Here is a 17,848-nt window from a genome sequence, read left to right as displayed (position 1 = left end):
CCAAGAAAATTAAACAGATTTTACTTGCTGTATTTTTAAATATCCTTTAAAAGAGCACAATTTTTTATTTTTTTATTTATTTATTTTTTTTTTTAAATATTTTGCTCCATGTTTTCCCACCAGACAACCTTTAATAAGGAGTCAGTCACAACCATTTCTTTCTGGGAAAAGAAAGAAACAAGTCAATTCTGCAAGCATATCAAGTACACTTTTTTTTCTATACAATGGAAGGAGACGTCAATCACTGTACAATTTACTTAAATATTTTCTTAGCAGAAAGATTTTAGTGCAGACTTGTTCCGAAACCCATCACCACACGCGCATCCTAATTCAAATAAGCTATCAATAAAAATTAATAAAAATAAAAGATAAATGTGTAGCCATGAAAAAATATAGAAATGTTCAAATGCCTTTAAATTTATTGTCAATCCTTTTTGAGTATTTTAAGGTCTGCATCCAACACTATGCCAATTATGGATCTTGTACCAAACAAAGTCTATACAGGTTAAGACCATATACAATCACTGTTTCCAATTCAGAGATTAGAAAAATAACATAAAAATTGTCTAATTCAAACTTATTTTTCACTTTATTTAATAATAACTAGCATTGTAATTAAGAAAAAGATATATATATATATATATATATATATATATATATATATATATATATATATATATATATATCAACTCCTAAAATTGTTTAGCATTAATTCCAGAAAGATCACCAGCAAATCTAATCAACTGAATACCTGCAACAAGACTTGTCTAACAGTGACTTGCTTGGTTTGAACTGAAAATTATTTCTTTATAGTCATAAAAAATATTGATAAGCCTCTCACCACCATGATATTCTGAACTTAAAAAAGAAATAAAAATGGCCTTATCTTCATATATCTATGTAGCCTTTATATAACATAATGTACAACAAAATAGTTTTGAGATAATTCATATTTATGTAATATTAAAATAGTTGTTGAAAATCATTGCTTGAATTAGGGTTTGTAGTTTTTGTATATTTATGAATTTAAACAAGTGATCAACTTTTAGTCGTTAGAACCTGAAAGAGATTTAATACCTGAAATAAAAAAAGAATTTAAAAAATAAACGCTTCCTTACCATACACTGGATCTAAATGTACAAACAAAAATTGTAAACTTATATCAAGTCATAAATTTTGTTCATGTTAACGAATTAAGAAAAATAGTTTGAATTAAAAATAACAAAAGACTAAAAATTAATTAGGTTAAAGTATTTAGATTTTTAAGATATTAAAAATTAGTAAAAATTGAACTTAAACATTTTCTAAAATCAATTTTTTTTAATATTAAAATAAATATCTGAAATTATTTCCAAGAAAATTTAGTTTTAATACAAAAATTAGATAATCTGTTAGCTATCAAATATAATTAGACATTTTATAGGCATTTTTTCTTCTCTTAAATTGATTCTACAGCTAGAATGGTTCATGGAATACCAAGCAGTAGATAAAACTGCTGATAGAAAAAAAAGACTGGAAAATAAAAAAGAAAAAAAAAGAAAGAAAAGTAGATAATATTTAAAATAAAAAAAAAAAAGACTGGATAATCTTACAAAAACTACTGGATAATATTAAAAAGAAAAAAGACTGGATAATAAAAAAAAGACAGGATAATATAAAAAAAAAAAGACTGGATAATAAAAAAAAGACAGGATAATATAAAAAAAAAGACAAGATAATATAAAAAAAAAGACTGGATAATATAAAGAAAAGACTGGATAATATGAAAAAAAGAAAAGACTGGATAATATAAAAAAATGATAAAGAATGGTTAAAAAAAGAAATCATTGAAGTTTTCAAACTTGTTTCAGTGCAATTCCAATCATCAGTAGAAAGGTCCATCCAATTTCAAAATGTAGATTTTAATCACATAGAAATTCTTTTACAATCTGTATGTGGATTATATATACAGGAAGAATTCCAACTGGAGAGAATTTCTTTCATGCATAAAAACTAAATAATTTTTTTTAAAACTGTAGTGAAGAAAAGAAATGTAAGAAATGATAGAAAAATAAAAAATAATAAGATGACCACAAAATCTGCAGAAATTAAAGACTTCAGTATCATTTTCATCGTAAGATAAATATTCTCCATGTTTTTTTTTGTGTGCAAATGAAATAACTAAAAAAATTTTTTTTAAATAATAATGCACTTGGAGTGTTGTGAGAGGGTGGGGGGTTGCATCTGCAATCCATTTTAGTTGTTAGCAAAGACAAAAATGTTGAGGAGCAGTCATCGTTCAAACCAGCTTTCTAGATGAGAGAGAGAAAGACAGATCTGATCCCGTCTCAATAAAGGAAATTGGTCATCCTCTATAGCTTGGAAAAAAAGGAATATAAATTTAAATTAAAAAATTAAGAGGGGAAGAGGGCAGAAATAAAAACAAAAAAATGATTGCGGTTTCAGTGAGATGACTAGACAGGACAACAAAATGGCGTTTTGCCAATTGTTTCTTTTTTTTTTTATTTGTTTTTTTTTTTTGTTATTTTTTTTGTTATTTTTTTTTTTTTTTTTTGTTCCCCACTAACAATAAGAAAATTTAGTGTTTACTAATAATGATTGACATGACATTTGAGGGTTGGGAGAAAATAGAAGAAATCAACTTTCTGAGCCACACGCAGACAACCAGTCAGTGCGCTTAATTGAAAAAAAAAACAAAAAAAAAAAACACAGGGGGTTTAGGGTTGGGTTTGGGGGAATATAGACAAAAAAAGGTGAGGAGGAGAAAAAGGGGTTCATGGTGTAATAGTCAATGATGATGAAGAAGACAACGGTAAAGACTTGTTGCGTAATACTATTTGTCAGCATCATCATCATCCTCCCCATAAATTGGTAAATGCTGCATCGGTAGCAGTCTTGGTGTCAACCAGACATCACCGATCAGCATGCATCACTTCTCCCAGATGGCACAAGCCCCTCCACACGGCGCCTCTGACTCCGCCGATAAGCATCTGCTCTTCTGTAGGGTTCATTCTTCAGGTCTGAAAAAAATAAGATAAAAAAAAAAAAAAATTATGGTGATCTAATGATACCTGTGTGTACAAAACACGTTTGGTTTTTATTGAGTACCTTGCACAGTAAGGATTTGCTATAAAAATTTTAATAAGAAAATGTTACTCAAATATAGGGTTTGGGATTTTTCTTTAAAATGATTGTGTACATTTTGTCTGAGCAAGAAACTAGAAATCTTAAAGTATGAAGATGTGAAAATATTTTATTAAATCAGAAAAGATACAAATTGTATGCATCATAAAACTTTACCTTGAGATGGCTACTAAAGAAAGGACCCCCCCATTTAAAGTGGATCTATACTGTTAGTAAAAATTTCAGGAAAAGGTAAACAGTCATAAGTAAATAAAGAAGAAAAGAGGAAAAAATGAAAACTATTAGAGGGAAATTAGATTTCATCATTAGTGCATAAAGGAGGTAGAAAAATAAGATACGGTTGCAGTTAACGGATCAAGAGCTTGAGTAGATCAAATCAGCACAGATGAACCTATCACAGCTATGGCTATTTTTTATTTGTTTAGCCTATATTTGATGGGGATGCTTAAGCCTGGTTTTCATCATTTTTTTTCTTTTTTTTTTTTTTGGGGGGGGGGGCTGTCCACCACTTATCAAGGCATAAAGGCTATTCAAGGATAAGGGTAAATGATGGATGGGTTATTTAACTAGCATATAAACCTTTGTGAGTCAATGCTGAGGAGGTTATTTTGTTATTTGTTGTTTATTAGGTAATTTGATTTTGCTGGAAAGGTTGTTTGGTTGTATTTTGTTTGTTATTTGGATTTTAGGTTTTTCTGAAGTGCTTATTTGGTTGTTTGTTTGTTGTTTATTAGGGTTTTAGATTTTGCTATATAATCTTGTTTCTCTTAGGACGCTGAGAGAGTGCCTGTTGCTGGGTGTAGATATGTATTTTCTTTGGTGTTGAGTAGGCATAATTGATTTTGGTCAAGTAGCATTTTGATTATTTTACCACGTTTGTCATTTCTTGTACTACCCCATAGTTCGTTGTGGCCATTTAGGTCCCCCATTAGTATGAATGGTTTTGGTAGTTGTTGGATTAGGGCATTTAATTCAGTTTCTTTTATTCTTTCACTTGGTGGGATGTATAGTGAACAGAATGTTATTGTTTTATGGAATGTTGCGGTTATTGCAACAGCTTGCATGTTTGTTTTTAGGTTTATTTCACTGTGTGGGATGTTTTTATTTATAAGTAGTGATGATCCTTCTGTAGCTATGTTTGAATTCTTGTTTATGTAGTTATATGAGCAGTAGTGTTTTATATTAATTGTATTACCTTCTTTTAGGTGGGTTTCTTGTAGAGCAATTATAGCAGGGCAGGAAGTTTTTATAAGGAGTAATATTTCTTCAAAGTTGGGTTTTGTTCCTCTTATGTTCCATTGAAGTATTTTTATGAGCCATGGTTTGTCTTTTTCTGGTTTTGGACTGTTGATGTTTATGTCTACGTCCATAGCTTCCATGTTTGCTTCGGTGTTTCGGGTTTCAGATCACGAATGGGGTCGCGGTGGGTGGTGAGGTCCTGATCTAGAGATTGAGCGGGATCTGTTTATTTTGCTTTTATTGTTTGTGGGGTTCTTTTGGGGTCTGTTTATTTTTTTATTTTTTCTGTCATAGGGGTTGTTTCTATGGATGCTGTTTGGAGTTTAATAGGTTTTTGTGGTAGAGTTTTAGTTTGGGGACTGTTTTATTTTGGTTATATTCTTTAAAAATCTTTACTTTCTGTGATGGTTTGTTTCATGGTTTTTTTTTTTAAGTCTTCTATTAGTTCTCTCATTTCGTTGAGTAATTTCATGAATATTTCAATTTGGATGTTTGAGGGATTTGTTTTTGTTGTATTATTTGGTTCAAGGTTAGGCTGTGTGTTTCTTTTTGTTATCTCAGAGTATTTTGTGTTTTCTGCTAGTTTATGGGCTTCTTGGAACCTTATGTTTTTGGTGTATTTTATTCTGAGAGTTTCTTTTTCTTTTTTCCATTTTTCGCATTCCTTTGAGTTTGCGCTATGATTTTGATGGCAATTGACGCATTTTGGTACGTTTTGACAATCAGTATATGTTTTTTTGTCTCCGCATCTTATGCAAGTTGGTGGTCGTGTACATCGATCTTTATGGTGCTCGTATCGATGACAATTGTGACACCTGAATGGGCTTGGTATATAAATTTCAGTGTTTATTTTTTCGTATCCTATTTTTATGTTAGGTATTTGAGGAGTATCAAATGTTAATATGCAAGCATTTGTGTCTATGATTTCGCCGGATCTTGTTTTTATCTGGATTCTTTTGATATCAATGACGTTTTGATTTTTAAGATTATTTTTTGTTTCTTCTAAGGGGCACAGGGCTAGTTTGGGGCACCTGATTACATCTTTGCTAGTGTTCAATGTTCTGTGGTGGTAGGTTTTTCTTTTTCGATCATCAAAAAGTTTCAATTTGTAAATTTCAGTTGCTTATTTCTGGTTTGTTATTTCGATTAACAGTGTGCCATTTTTTTGTTTTTATACAGTTTTTGGTTTGATTCCTTTTGATAGTATTCTTTCTATTTTGAAGGGAGACATTTTTGTTATTTGTTCTCCTTCAATTGTTTCTATTACAAAAAATCTCGGGAAGGTTTGTTTGCTTATTTCAGTTTCTGAGTCTGAGCTAGTCAGATCAGAAACTTCTGAATGACTTCTTTTTTGAGGCTTATAGTGGGCCATTTTTGTAGTTTGTAATTTTTCTTCTCTCGTGCTCCCCACCCACCTCGGAGCCCTATATGGGAGATGTTGGGGGGGGGGGGGCATTCGCCCCAACAGCAACAGGGATACACGGGAGGTATACTCATCTCGTTAGTGGACCTAAGCACCTGTAGTTCACCCATATTTACTAAAAAAAAAAATTTTTTTTCAAAAGCCTCTTTTTAGCAAGAATATTTGTTTTTCAGCCGTGATAAGTCCATTTGTCCAGCGAGTTGATTGACCCATGAGCCACTGCTTTCTAAATCTGTTTATTGTAAAAAGTGGGGAGTGCGAGTGGATTTTCTTATGTTAGTCAGGTTTAGAGCTTGACGTGACTAGCCGATTGATTGGATCGGACCCGTCCAACCGCCCGTCTAGCCCAGTACGAGGCCAAAGTGGAGTGTTGCAACTGATACCTTTGTTTTCCCAAGGTATCAGTTACTCAGCCACCAGGATCCCTTTCCTAGGCATTATGGATCACCACCCACGGCCAACAGGTGGCGCCATTGAGGTTTTTACTCTCTGTAGGGGGCAGTCGGTGTATTCTTATACCCCACCGACGGGGTAGGGTAGTAGGGATAGAAAAAGAAAGGAGAGTGGAAGGGGGGGGGGGCTGTTTTTGTTTTTATTTTTGCAGAACATAATTAAGTTTTACAAAGGAGAATAGAAAACAAAAACAAAAAATCGATGTAGGTGCATTTCGTCTCAGGAAGCCAATAGACAGCCTGATCTGGTAGCACCAGTAAGGGTAAATAAGTTTGCCGATTGGTAATGATGGTTGAAACTGGACAGAATTTGATTTAAGAGGATGGCTCAAAAATTTGTTTAGATTGAACTTGAAAATGACTGTCGTAGCCAACTGGGAAGTAGCCCTGCAATATTGTTTTCCACAGATGAGTAGTTCTATAAAAAATAAAAAAAGGTACTTTGCTCGTGAAAGCTCTGTTTAGTTTTAGTTACACAGAGAGAGAAAAGGAAAGTATCGACAGTGGTTATAGCTAGCCGAGTTTTTGTTACAAATGTTTCAATGGGAGGGGGGGCATAGATTGGATCTCAGTTGAGTATCTAACATGAAAATAATGAGAGCAGAAAAAGACTAGGAACACCTCTTCTGTGAGAAAGTGGCTCTAGGGAAGAGCAAAGAACATCATAAACTAGATTTCAAAGTCGGTTTTGTACTTTGCCAAGGTAGGAAAGCCTGTTCAGAGCAGAACCTCCCAAGATATGGAAACAATACTGAAATACAAACATTTGTGTAGCTTACTTGCCATGAGTACATCTTCATACTTCTATTAGACGACCCATGATCAATTGAGTTGGGTATCTTTAAAGACACCAAAAAACACCATTTTTATATGTTCTTCAACACCCCTAGCTTGTTCGTTCCTCTTCTCTCATCTGAGCCTGTCTCTGCTTTATCGTTATTTACATGGCAAATGCTCAGCTGAGCTTCAATCTATGCATCCTCCCCCCTCGCCAAACTTTCACAAAAAAGTTATCTAGCGAAAACCACTATCAATAATTTTCCACTCTTTATTTGTGCATAAACCTAAACGTAGATTCCATTAACAAAGCTTCTTTCTTAGAACTGCACGCCTGTGGAACTCTCTTCCGATTGCCTGCTTTCCAGCTGACTACAATCTGATTTTCTTCAAGTCCAACGTAAACAAGTTCTTGATGGACCGTCCCCCTAAGTAATCCAATTTACAAAATTCCCACTACTTATGTTTACTATGCTATAATCACATTGACTAATGTATACCCAGTAACCCTTATCCTCAAGTGGCCTCTGGGCCTTGATAAGTGATGATTCCCGTATAAAAAAAAAATTTTTTTTTTTACTCTTTAATCACATCAGATCTCTTTCATTTTAATAATTGCACTTGTTATAACCTACACCCTAGGTCAGATGAGGCAGGCTCATCCCAATAAATTCACTGCATCCAAAATGAAGGCTTAAAATGAACACCATAGCTGATACATTGCTGAATAATCAAGCCTGTGTCAGGTATTACTATTTTGAGTTATCTTTAGCGTTGGCCGTCACACTGTTTTTGTTGTTTTATCTTTTTGAAGTGGAACTGGATCAATGCCTCTTTTTTCTTAATTTAAGAAAAACATTATTTTTTTTATTAATCTGTCTCATTATCGCCTAAGAGCATGTCCAAGTCAACAAAGATGCCTGATGAGAGAATTGCTCAAGTCACAACATGCAGACCGACGCATTTCAGATGTTTTACTGCCACCAAATTCATAGAATGCGATGCAGACAGTGTATTTATTTGCTTCCCCACTGAGCAAATTAGGCACAAGGCCGTTTTTTAATATAGAGAGTGAAGAGGAAATGGGGACCAGCTCCCCGGGGAGTAAGGGAGCTGGATAGTGACAATTGGTATGAAGAGTTTCTCCTACATTGACCAATAACTTATATGTGGGGTCGCCTCCACATATGGTTTTTGCTTGCAGTATCTGCCGGAACAGATACTACACTTTGACAGTAGTGATCAAAGATTTCTAGTCTATCAAAGTTCACAGCTCTTATTGATCATCTCGTTTTGATGAATTATGCAATCCTTTCCTTACATCATCCACTGTGCACAGACAAACAAGCAAGATACCATGATCAAAAGTTGCTTCATAATTTTTATCTTTTGTATACTTGACTATTTACTTTTGATGAGAAAAGTATAAATTTTCAAAACTCCATGGCTTAAGGAATAACCTCTATTGTTTTCCAGGTTTTTAAACATTTGATGATCTAATAAACAAATTTTTTTATCCATCATTAGTTAATTTTATTCGTTCATTAAAGCTCTATCTAGAATATTGAACCTCCCTTTCTAGATATCATTCTATCATTTGATAATACTCATTTTCAAAATTTTTTTTTTCTTCTAATCTGCTAATATAAGATTCATTTCGATCATTATTAATTTTAAGAAACATATTCTAGGCAACATGGTGAAAAGATGGGAAAAGCAAGAACATAACTTTGCTTATTGTGCCCCAAGAGTTAAGTCCCTTTGTTAGGTTAGGGCTTCCTCACACGCAACTTAAATCTTTAGGAAGGAGAAAGTATAGCATGCCCCTAGCCATGCAGACATCGTTAAAATAGGGGGGGGGCATGCAAAATTAGTAATTGTCATTTGATTGAATTGGTACATTACCGTGCGGATGAGGGGGGGAAAAAACAGCATACATGATTTCTCTGGTGAAGAACAACAGAATGCGAAGTTGTGGTGAAAGGGTCAACAAGATTCTAAAGATCACCATAAAATGACGAGGTGAGAAAAAAAAAAGAAAAAAAAAAAAGGAAAGATGGGATTTTTGAGGAAGGATCACAGGATTGCAAGTCATTGGAAATGAAGGTTCAGGCAAAGGATATCCACACACAATGCAGCAGACAAGATTGGAACATGATTGGTTGTTAGATCACTTGACTGTGCATAGATTTTTCAAAAACTAAAGGAATAAAATGGATCAAGAGGATTAAATCATGAACAAAAAAACATTCTCATTGAGAGTGAAATCAAAATAGCAAACTTAATTTGATATTCTAATAAATAGAAACCAAAAGTTATTAAAATCTATTAAAAAAAAAAAAAAATTAATTTATTCATTGCAGACTATTATCCTCATCTTTAATTGTTGTTTCACAACGTTTCAGCCAACTATTCCTCTGGCCTTCGTCAGGTGGTAACCGTGGCAGGATAGGAACTCTGAATCTCCTAACTGCATCCTCAGCAATTACTGCCTTCCATAGTTGTTTGTAGTCTCACCACGTTTTGGCCAAGTAAGCATCTAGCTGGCTTTTGGTAGGATTGAAACCGCTATCTTCAGATAATTCTCATCTGGAACCGTAGAGATTCAACGTCTCTATCCACTGCGCCATGATACAAGATATATGAGACAACAACCAAAGATGAGGATAAAAGTCCACAATAAATAAATAATACGCATCTCAATAATGAATTCCAATTAAATAATATATATATATATATATATATACACTAGCAAAAGTACCCGTCGTTGACTGGGTTCAAAAACAGCCTACAGAAAATGGACTCTGATTTATGAAAGTATGATAGGTTATGAAAAGGAAGGGTTGTAAATTTGGATTGAATTTGAGGGTATCAAAACCAAAGCAAAATATGATGAAAGTAAAAATAAAATAGATAAACCCCATAATTTATTATACCATACCTGTTCACACTGAAACACTTATCACAATATTATGTGGATCTATATTAAAAAACCTTGTTAAACTTTGTGACATATTTCCATTCTATGGAGGTCAGGTGCGAATGAACACCTCAATTTTATTATACCATATTTCTTCAAACTGAAACATAATTATCAAAGTATACTTACGCAGATAGATATGAAAAGTCTTTATTTAAGTTTGTACCTATTTCCATTCTATGGAGGCTAGGCGCGAATGCAAACCCCCACAATTTTATTATACCATCCCTATTAAAGTTAAAACATACTTATCAAAGTATTCTTATGTACATCTATATCAAAAACACTTGTAAACGTTTTTTTTTTTTTTTTTGTTTATTTCCATACTTTGTGGACCAGGCGCGAACGCAGACGCCACAATTTTAATGAACCATCGTTCTGCCAGATGAAACATACCCATTCCTGTGTCTCGATACATCTTCTATCATTATATATAATCAGTTTTTTAAAATAATCAACCATATAAGAGCCTATTTGTGACCGGACACACACACACAAACATTCAGCTTTATATATATATATAAATAAATTGTATGGTTTTTTAATGCTTTTCTTTCCCCCAATTTGATGCAAACCTAAAACTCATGCCAATTAGAAATCATTGTACCCTGAGGTTTATTCATATCAAAACATACATACTAATATGCTCGTCCTTGTGACAGATTTCTAAAAACATTAAATCTTTACATCAAACCTCAAATATTATTGTCATTTCGGGATTTGAAGAAAATAAAGATTAAATGATTTTAGTAGAAAAATTCAAGAATTTTAATTCTGAATCTCATTTCGCTGGAAGTTATTAGCAACCAAATATTAGCAAATTATTTCATTTTTAACAAAAGCTGCCCCCCCTCCTCATTTTTTTCTTCTAAACATGAACACCAACTAAATTATGCGACACAAATTAACAAACACAAAATAAATTAAACAATTCTGTCAATTTAATCCATTGTATTTTCATGACTTATCAACTCTGATCAGATCTATGCATATTTAATTTTGACTATGCAGCTAAATTAGTTAAAAATCTTTAAAAACAATTAGAAAAACTTTGGATGAAAAATTAAAATACCAAACAAGTAACTTTCAGTAATATTTAAAAAAAAAAAACAACAAAAAAACTCAGGTTTGAAAATGTCTTGTTTCAACTTATTAAAATGCAAATTATACAAGAAGTCATTTTTAAATAACTTCACAATTTCCGATTTAGATTAAAATATGTTGTACAATGAAGAGATTAAAAAAAAAAAAAAAAATTTTTCAATCAAAAAACTTTTAAAAATGGAGTGAAAATGGGGTCAACATATATAATCTCTCACCCAACCTCAATTGTGTTTTTTTTTTGTTTTTTTTTAATTTTTCAGAATTTTAATTTTTTTTTTAAATAATTATTCAGATATGTGTTCATATATATATTTCACTAAAATATAGTTTTGAACTATTTGGAATTTCATTAAATTACATGTTCAATTTTTAGCAGGAGGGTTTGATGTGTGATTTAACATAAAAATAGATTAACAGTTGATAAACCTCAAATGGTTTTGTAGTCCAAGCAATTATACAGGGTGGCCACAAAGTCACGCACCAATGAACTTTGAATTTGAATAAATGTTACTACTATAACTTTTTTAATTTTTTTAACTTTTTTAATTAACATTGGTGCATGACTGTGGCTACCCTGTATATATATTTGAAGAAGCTTTGAGTATTTTATAAAAAGATACCAAAATAAAATTTAAAAAAATTAAACAATGTAGTTTAAATTACTGGAAAAAAATACTAAATTGAACATATCACAGACTTAGCACTTGCACAAGCCGACTTTCTATTATAAAATCCACATGTATACAAGAGAATCCAACTATATAACAATGGAAAAAACTTAAATAGAAAATGATCATCAGCTGCTAACAATGTAGCTTTTTCAGAGATTTAAAAACAGGACCGCTGTTAATTATAAATATCACTTCTCCAATAAAATAGATAATTCAATCATTATTTACACTAATGTAAATAAATATACAATTATATACATATAATTTTGCGTATTGAGCTTTTTTAATTCGGTTGGGATTATATTTTCTATATATAAATACTGTTATTTATATTAGTTTGAAGTTTACCATAGCGTATATCAGGTAAACACTAAATCCTTTTGTTTCCATTAATATATATATATATTTCCACAGTGAGACAACATCACAGCTCACATGAGCCATGAAAGCCAACAAACCGGCTTTCATGGTTCATGAACTGTGATGACATCTCGCTGTGGAAATAATTATATATTCTCTCACATTCTGAAATATAATATGGCATGATCGCGTGGACACACGAGTTCTTGTCAAATCACTGAAGTTAAGCAACTTTGAGTCTAATTAATACCAGATGGGTGACGATTTGGGAATTCTAGGTGCTGTATGTGCTCTCCGCTTTTATCTGCATTTGTTTCTAGTCGTCCTGTACATACACTTCACTTGCCACTGGTATTTAACAATGTCGACTCAGGAGATGTGTGGTTGGAGATTCCACACCTCCTGCCACAAAAATTTCACGCGCAAGTACTCCTTTGTGGTATCCATAGACTGCCAAAGACTGAAGGAGCCCTTTTGTATGTATGTGTATATGTGTATATATTTATAATAAAGTATATTATTAAATCTATTCTGTGATACGTTAATTAGCATATAAATTTTATAAGAATAAAAACGCTTAAGTACCTTTGGTTCCAGACAAGCAAATAGATAAGAGGAAGGAAACCTAGCCAAGCAAATCTAAAACTCAATATATAGTCTAAAGAAGCTTTCAGCATTTTACAAAAGATACTAAAATAAAATAATTAAAAAATAAATAAAAATATGCAGTATAGGTAGATGGGGGTTAGTTGGGTTTTTGTGACTCTCAGAGACTGGATTTCAAATGATAGATGGTTGGTGCTTGGTTGGGAAATGTGTCTAAATTTGCAGGCCTGTCATTCGGTAGTAGAAGAAACCAAGTATTTTTACGATTTATCTCCAAATAAAAAAATTTTATTTTGTTTTAAAGTTATAATTTTGTTCAGAGGGATAATCCATTTGTTACATTAATTACAGAAACCACATGATTGACACTGGTGTTGGAATGGAGCATCAAATTCGAATGAAGCAAACAATCATGAGCTGTGCAGGCTGATAACCATGTCTCATCTCCTCCAGAGGATCTCTGTTCCTCCATGTTCTGTGTTTTTAAAACAAGCATCTGCAACTGTCATCATTTCTTTATTTCAATTCTAATAGACTTTTTTCTTTTTTTTAAATCACTTCATCAAATTTCTGTTAAATTACTTGATCCAATTATTGGCATATAAAATTCAAACAGTCTATTGATCGACATACATACAAAATATTCTACTATCAAAACTGCATTTTACAAATTCCCAACCGAGTTTCAATAATCCTCACATTTTTATTTTATTTTTTTATTTATTCATTCAAGATGAGTATTCATCTCTTTTTCTTCTCCTAAATTATCTGTTCCAACACAACTTGTTATGTATTGTCAGCCAGATTTTTATCATTATCATCCATTTTGTTATCTAATTCATTCAAACAGTAAATCATTATTAACAGCGTGTGACTACCCAATTGATCAGTTTTATTGAAAATAGATATTATCAAGTTTACAAAAGAAATTTTTCATAGTAAAAAAAAGTTTTCAAGTATTTAATATGCTTACCTTATGTTTTAATCTATAGGGAAATTAAAAACTTTTCTAAAATCAATGTAAGTGATTTAAAAAGGCTGATTTTTAAAAGCAACTCTTAAGGATCTATACAGATAAAAACAAAAAAACATTTATCGAGTAAAATAAATAAATAATACTTACCCAAAAGGATATCTTCCAATGCACCATGATAAACCTCATCTTTGTTTAATAATTTCTTTTCTTTTATTTGTCGGTTGCGTCCTTTTGAACCATCGGTCGTAGCACTTTCCTAAAAAAGAGGAAGTTTTTTGTTTTTTTTAAATTAAAAACTTGAAAATATTAATCACAATTTTTAGTCACAGGATTAAATTAGAATATCGATAATTACAATAAATTTTTACATTTTTAACAATATGGGAAAATTAATTTCATTCATTGAGGATCACAGATTTTATGGACTTTTTTTTAAATAAATTTGTATTTCTACATTAAAGTATTGAAATTTTGTATAATTTTGTATAAATTTGTATTTCTACATTAAAGTATGGAAATTTTGTATAATTCAAAATCTTGATATTTGTTGCAGCATTTGTTATTCGCGATAATGTTGAATCTACAATAAAGTTAGGTTATAATAAAGTTAGGTTATAATAAAGTTAGGTTATAATAAAGTTAGGTTATAATAAAGTTAGGTTATAATAAAGTTAGGTTATAATAAAGTTAGGTTATAATAAAGTTAGGTTATAATAAAGTTAGGTTATAATAAAGTTAGGTTATAATAAAGTTAGGTTATAATAAAGTTAGGTTATAATAAAGTTAGGTTATAATAAAGTTAGGTTATAATAAAGTTAGGTTATAATAAAGTTAGGTTATAATAAAGTTAGGTTATAATAAAGTTAGGTTATAATAAAGTTAGGTTATAATAAAGTTAGGTTATAATAAAGTTAGGTTATAATAAAGTTAGGTTATAATAAAGTTAGGTTATAATAAAGTTAGGTTATAATAAAGTTAGGTTATAATAAAGTTAGGTTATAATAAAGTTAGGTTATAATAAAGTTAGGTTATAATAAAGTTAGGTTATAATAAAGTTAGGTTATAATAAAGTTAGGTTATAATAAAGTTAGGTTATAATAAAGTTAGGTTATAATAAAGTTAGGTTATAATAAAGTTAGGTTATAATAAAGTTAGGTTATAATAAAGTTAGGTTATAATAAAGTTAGGTTATAATAAAGTTAGGTTATAATAAAGTTAGGTTATAATAAAGTTAGGTTATAATAAAGTTAGGTTATAATAAAGTTAGGTTATAATAAAGTTAGGTTATAATAAAGTTAGGTTATAATAAAGTTAGGTTATAATAAAGTTAGGTTATAATAAAGTTAGGTTATAATAAAGTTAGGTTATAATAAAGTTAGGTTATAATAAAGTTAGGTTATAATAAAGTTAGGTTATAATAAAGTTAGGTTATAATAAAGTTAGGTTATAATAAAGTTAGGTTATAATAAAGTTAGGTTATAATAAAGTTAGGTTATAATAAAGTTAGGTTATAATAAAGTTAGGTTATAATAAAGTTAGGTTATAATAAAGTTAGGTTATAATAAAGTTAGGTTATAATAAAGTTAGGTTATAATAAAGTTAGGTTATAATAAAGTTAGGTTATAATGGCATTTTTATATTGTTCATGTTTCATTATTTTCATTTTTATCTTCGTGGTCAGGCGAGAAAATCAATGGAAATTTTCAGACTCATTTCCATGATGCTCAGACTCTTGATGCAGCAATGTTGAATGGCCAGCAATCTACTTGATCTTTGTTGTCCAGATTTTTTTACTCCTACCACCATAGATTCTTCTATCTACACGATGAGCTCAGAGGATTTCTAAGCAATTTGGCGACAACTTATGGTCTGGAACGTTTTTTCAGTCCAGATAATGTCACAAGACGGAATTCGATAATACAGATGCTGGCAGAATAATTTATGAGATGGCTTTTTTTGTTTGTGTGCAGCACACCAATTTCTTTGCACTGTACCTTTTTTTTTTTTTTTTACACAGGCATCACCACATTATCAAAGCCAAGAGGTCACTCAAGGATACGGGTTAAAGAGTGTACAGTAGAAATTGGACAATATAGTAATCATTAGTAATGAAAATTCGGTAAATTTGTTAACTTATATGGAACGGCTCATCAAGAACTTATTTACGTTAGACTTGAAGACAATCATATTGTAGTCAGCTGGAAAGCAGGAAAACGGAAGACAATTCCACAGACGTGCAGTTCTAAGAAAGAAGCTTTGTTCATGGAATCTACGTTTAGGTTTAGGCACAGATAGAGAGTGGGGGGAATTATTGATAGTGTTTTCAGCTAGACGGGTGTTTCTTGTGAAAATTTGGCGAGGGAGGACCATAGACTGAAGCTCAGTTGAACACTTTCCATGAAAATAACGATACATCAGAGACAAACTCACAACATCTCTTCTGTGAGATAGAGGTTGCAGGGAAGAGAAAAGGACATCTCCTACAAGGCTACGAAGTCTATTTTGAACTATCAAGGCAGGACAAGTCCTTTCTAGCAGCTCCTGCCCAGATGTGGAAACAGTATTCCATCCTTGGACGTATCTGGCTCTTATATAGATAGAGAATTGCATCAGCAGTGAGATATCTACTGGATCGATAGAAAGATCCCACCATTTTTCCAGCGGCCTTGGCAACAGATTTGATGTACATGTTCCATTTAAGATCAGGAGTAATGGTCAAGCCAAGAAGCTTGTCAAAACTTGAGACCTCCTGAAGACGAGAGCCATTCATTTCAATTGATGCCAGATGTGGATAAGAATGTTGATGATGTAAAGAGAGAAGCTTGGTTTTAGATGCATTAAAAGTAACCAGCCACTCCTTTCCCCATTCTACCACGTGCTCAAGATCAGAGGAGAGAGAATTGGAGAGAACTTGGTCGTTTACTGTCTTAGATGTGCTACCATAAATGGTAGTGTCATCAGCATAAATGTCTACAAATGATGTAAGGATGTGATTTGGAAGATCATTAACGTAGATCAGAACTGCTGTTGATAATTTTCCTCTATTTTAATTTCATCTTATTTTGATTAAATTTTACTCTAGATACGATTGATTTCGTTTTGTTTTATGGCATGTCAAACTATTTCAGGTTATTTAATACCTAATGCTGTAATTCTGAAAGCAGCTGTCTCAAGTTCTTTATATCTTTCTAGGGCAATTACTCTTGACATATCAAAATCCTTTGTTAGGGTATGGCATAAAGGGTTTACTTCACAAGATCTCCAGCTATGGTATACTGGAAATGTCTTCTCCATTTAATCATTTCTCTCTGATAGGTTCATAAGAGTAGTAGTTGATGGGCAGAAATCAGAAGCTCACAGTATTAATGCTGGAGTCCCTCAGGGTTCCATCCTGGGCCCAACTCTCTTCCGGATTTACATTAATGATCTCTACTTAAAAAACGACCCTGGTGTCTAACTCTGTCCCATGGGGAGGCATTGTAAATAGGTACATTAATGATCTTCCAAATCACATCCTTACATTATTCGTAGACATTTATGCTAATGACACTACCACCTATGGTAGCACATCAAAGACTGTAAACGACCAAGTTCTCTCCGATTCTCTCTCCTCTGATCTTGAGCATGTGGTACAATGGGGAAAGAAGTGGCTGGTTACTTTAAATACATCTAAAACCAACCTTCTATCTTTACATCATTTCTCACAGAACAGATATAGTGAGTTTGTCTTTGCTTTATTGGTATTTTCATGGCAAGTGCTCAACTGAGCTTCAATCTATGGTCCCCCACCCCTTGCCAAACTTTTACAAGAAACACTCGTCAAGCTGAAAACACTATCAATAATCCCCACCATTCTTTATCTGTGCCTAAACCTAAATGTAGATTCCATGAAAAAGCTTCTTTCTTAGAACTGCATGCCTGTGGAATTTTCTTCCATTTTCCTGCTTTCCAGCTGACTACAATATGGTTGTCTTCAAGTCCAATGTAAACAAGTTCTTGATAAGCTGTTTCCTTTAAGTTAACAAATTTATTGAATTTCCATTACTGACAATTACTATATTGTCCAATTTCTACTGTACACTCTTTAACACTTATCCTCGAGTGGCCCCTGAGCCT

The 17,848-nt window shown here is 31.9% G+C and overlaps 1 protein-coding gene across 12 annotated transcripts in view; it reads right to left on the bottom strand.

Annotated features, from left to right (window-relative positions):
• Positions 1 to 1,880: 1,880 nt before the first annotated feature.
• Positions 1,881 to 17,848, bottom strand: part of LOC145247315 (formin-like protein) — a 269,761-nt gene continuing 253,793 nt past the window's right edge. For 8 of the 12 annotated variants that reach the window (XM_080108959.1, XM_080108960.1, XM_080108962.1 and 5 more), the window contains 2 exons: positions 13,880 to 13,988; positions 2,489 to 3,020 (listed from right to left, as the gene is read on the bottom strand). In XM_080108959.1, coding sequence (XP_079965085.1) covers positions 2,920 to 3,020; positions 13,880 to 13,988 — 210 coding nt within the window. In that variant the 3' untranslated portion in view covers positions 2,489 to 2,919. Of the gene's footprint in view, positions 3,021 to 13,879; positions 13,989 to 17,848 lie in introns of all 12 variants that reach the window. The other 4 variants (XM_080108963.1, XM_080108952.1, XM_080108955.1 and 1 more) reach the window with 1 other exon arrangement.

Source organism: Euprymna scolopes, chromosome 25 (genome assembly GCF_053919585.1).
Source record: "Euprymna scolopes isolate OS-2025 chromosome 25, ASM5391958v1, whole genome shotgun sequence".
In the NCBI taxonomy this organism is placed as follows: Eukaryota; Metazoa; Mollusca; class Cephalopoda; order Sepiida; family Sepiolidae; genus Euprymna; species Euprymna scolopes.
This window is presented reverse-complemented; position numbering and strand designations above follow the sequence as displayed.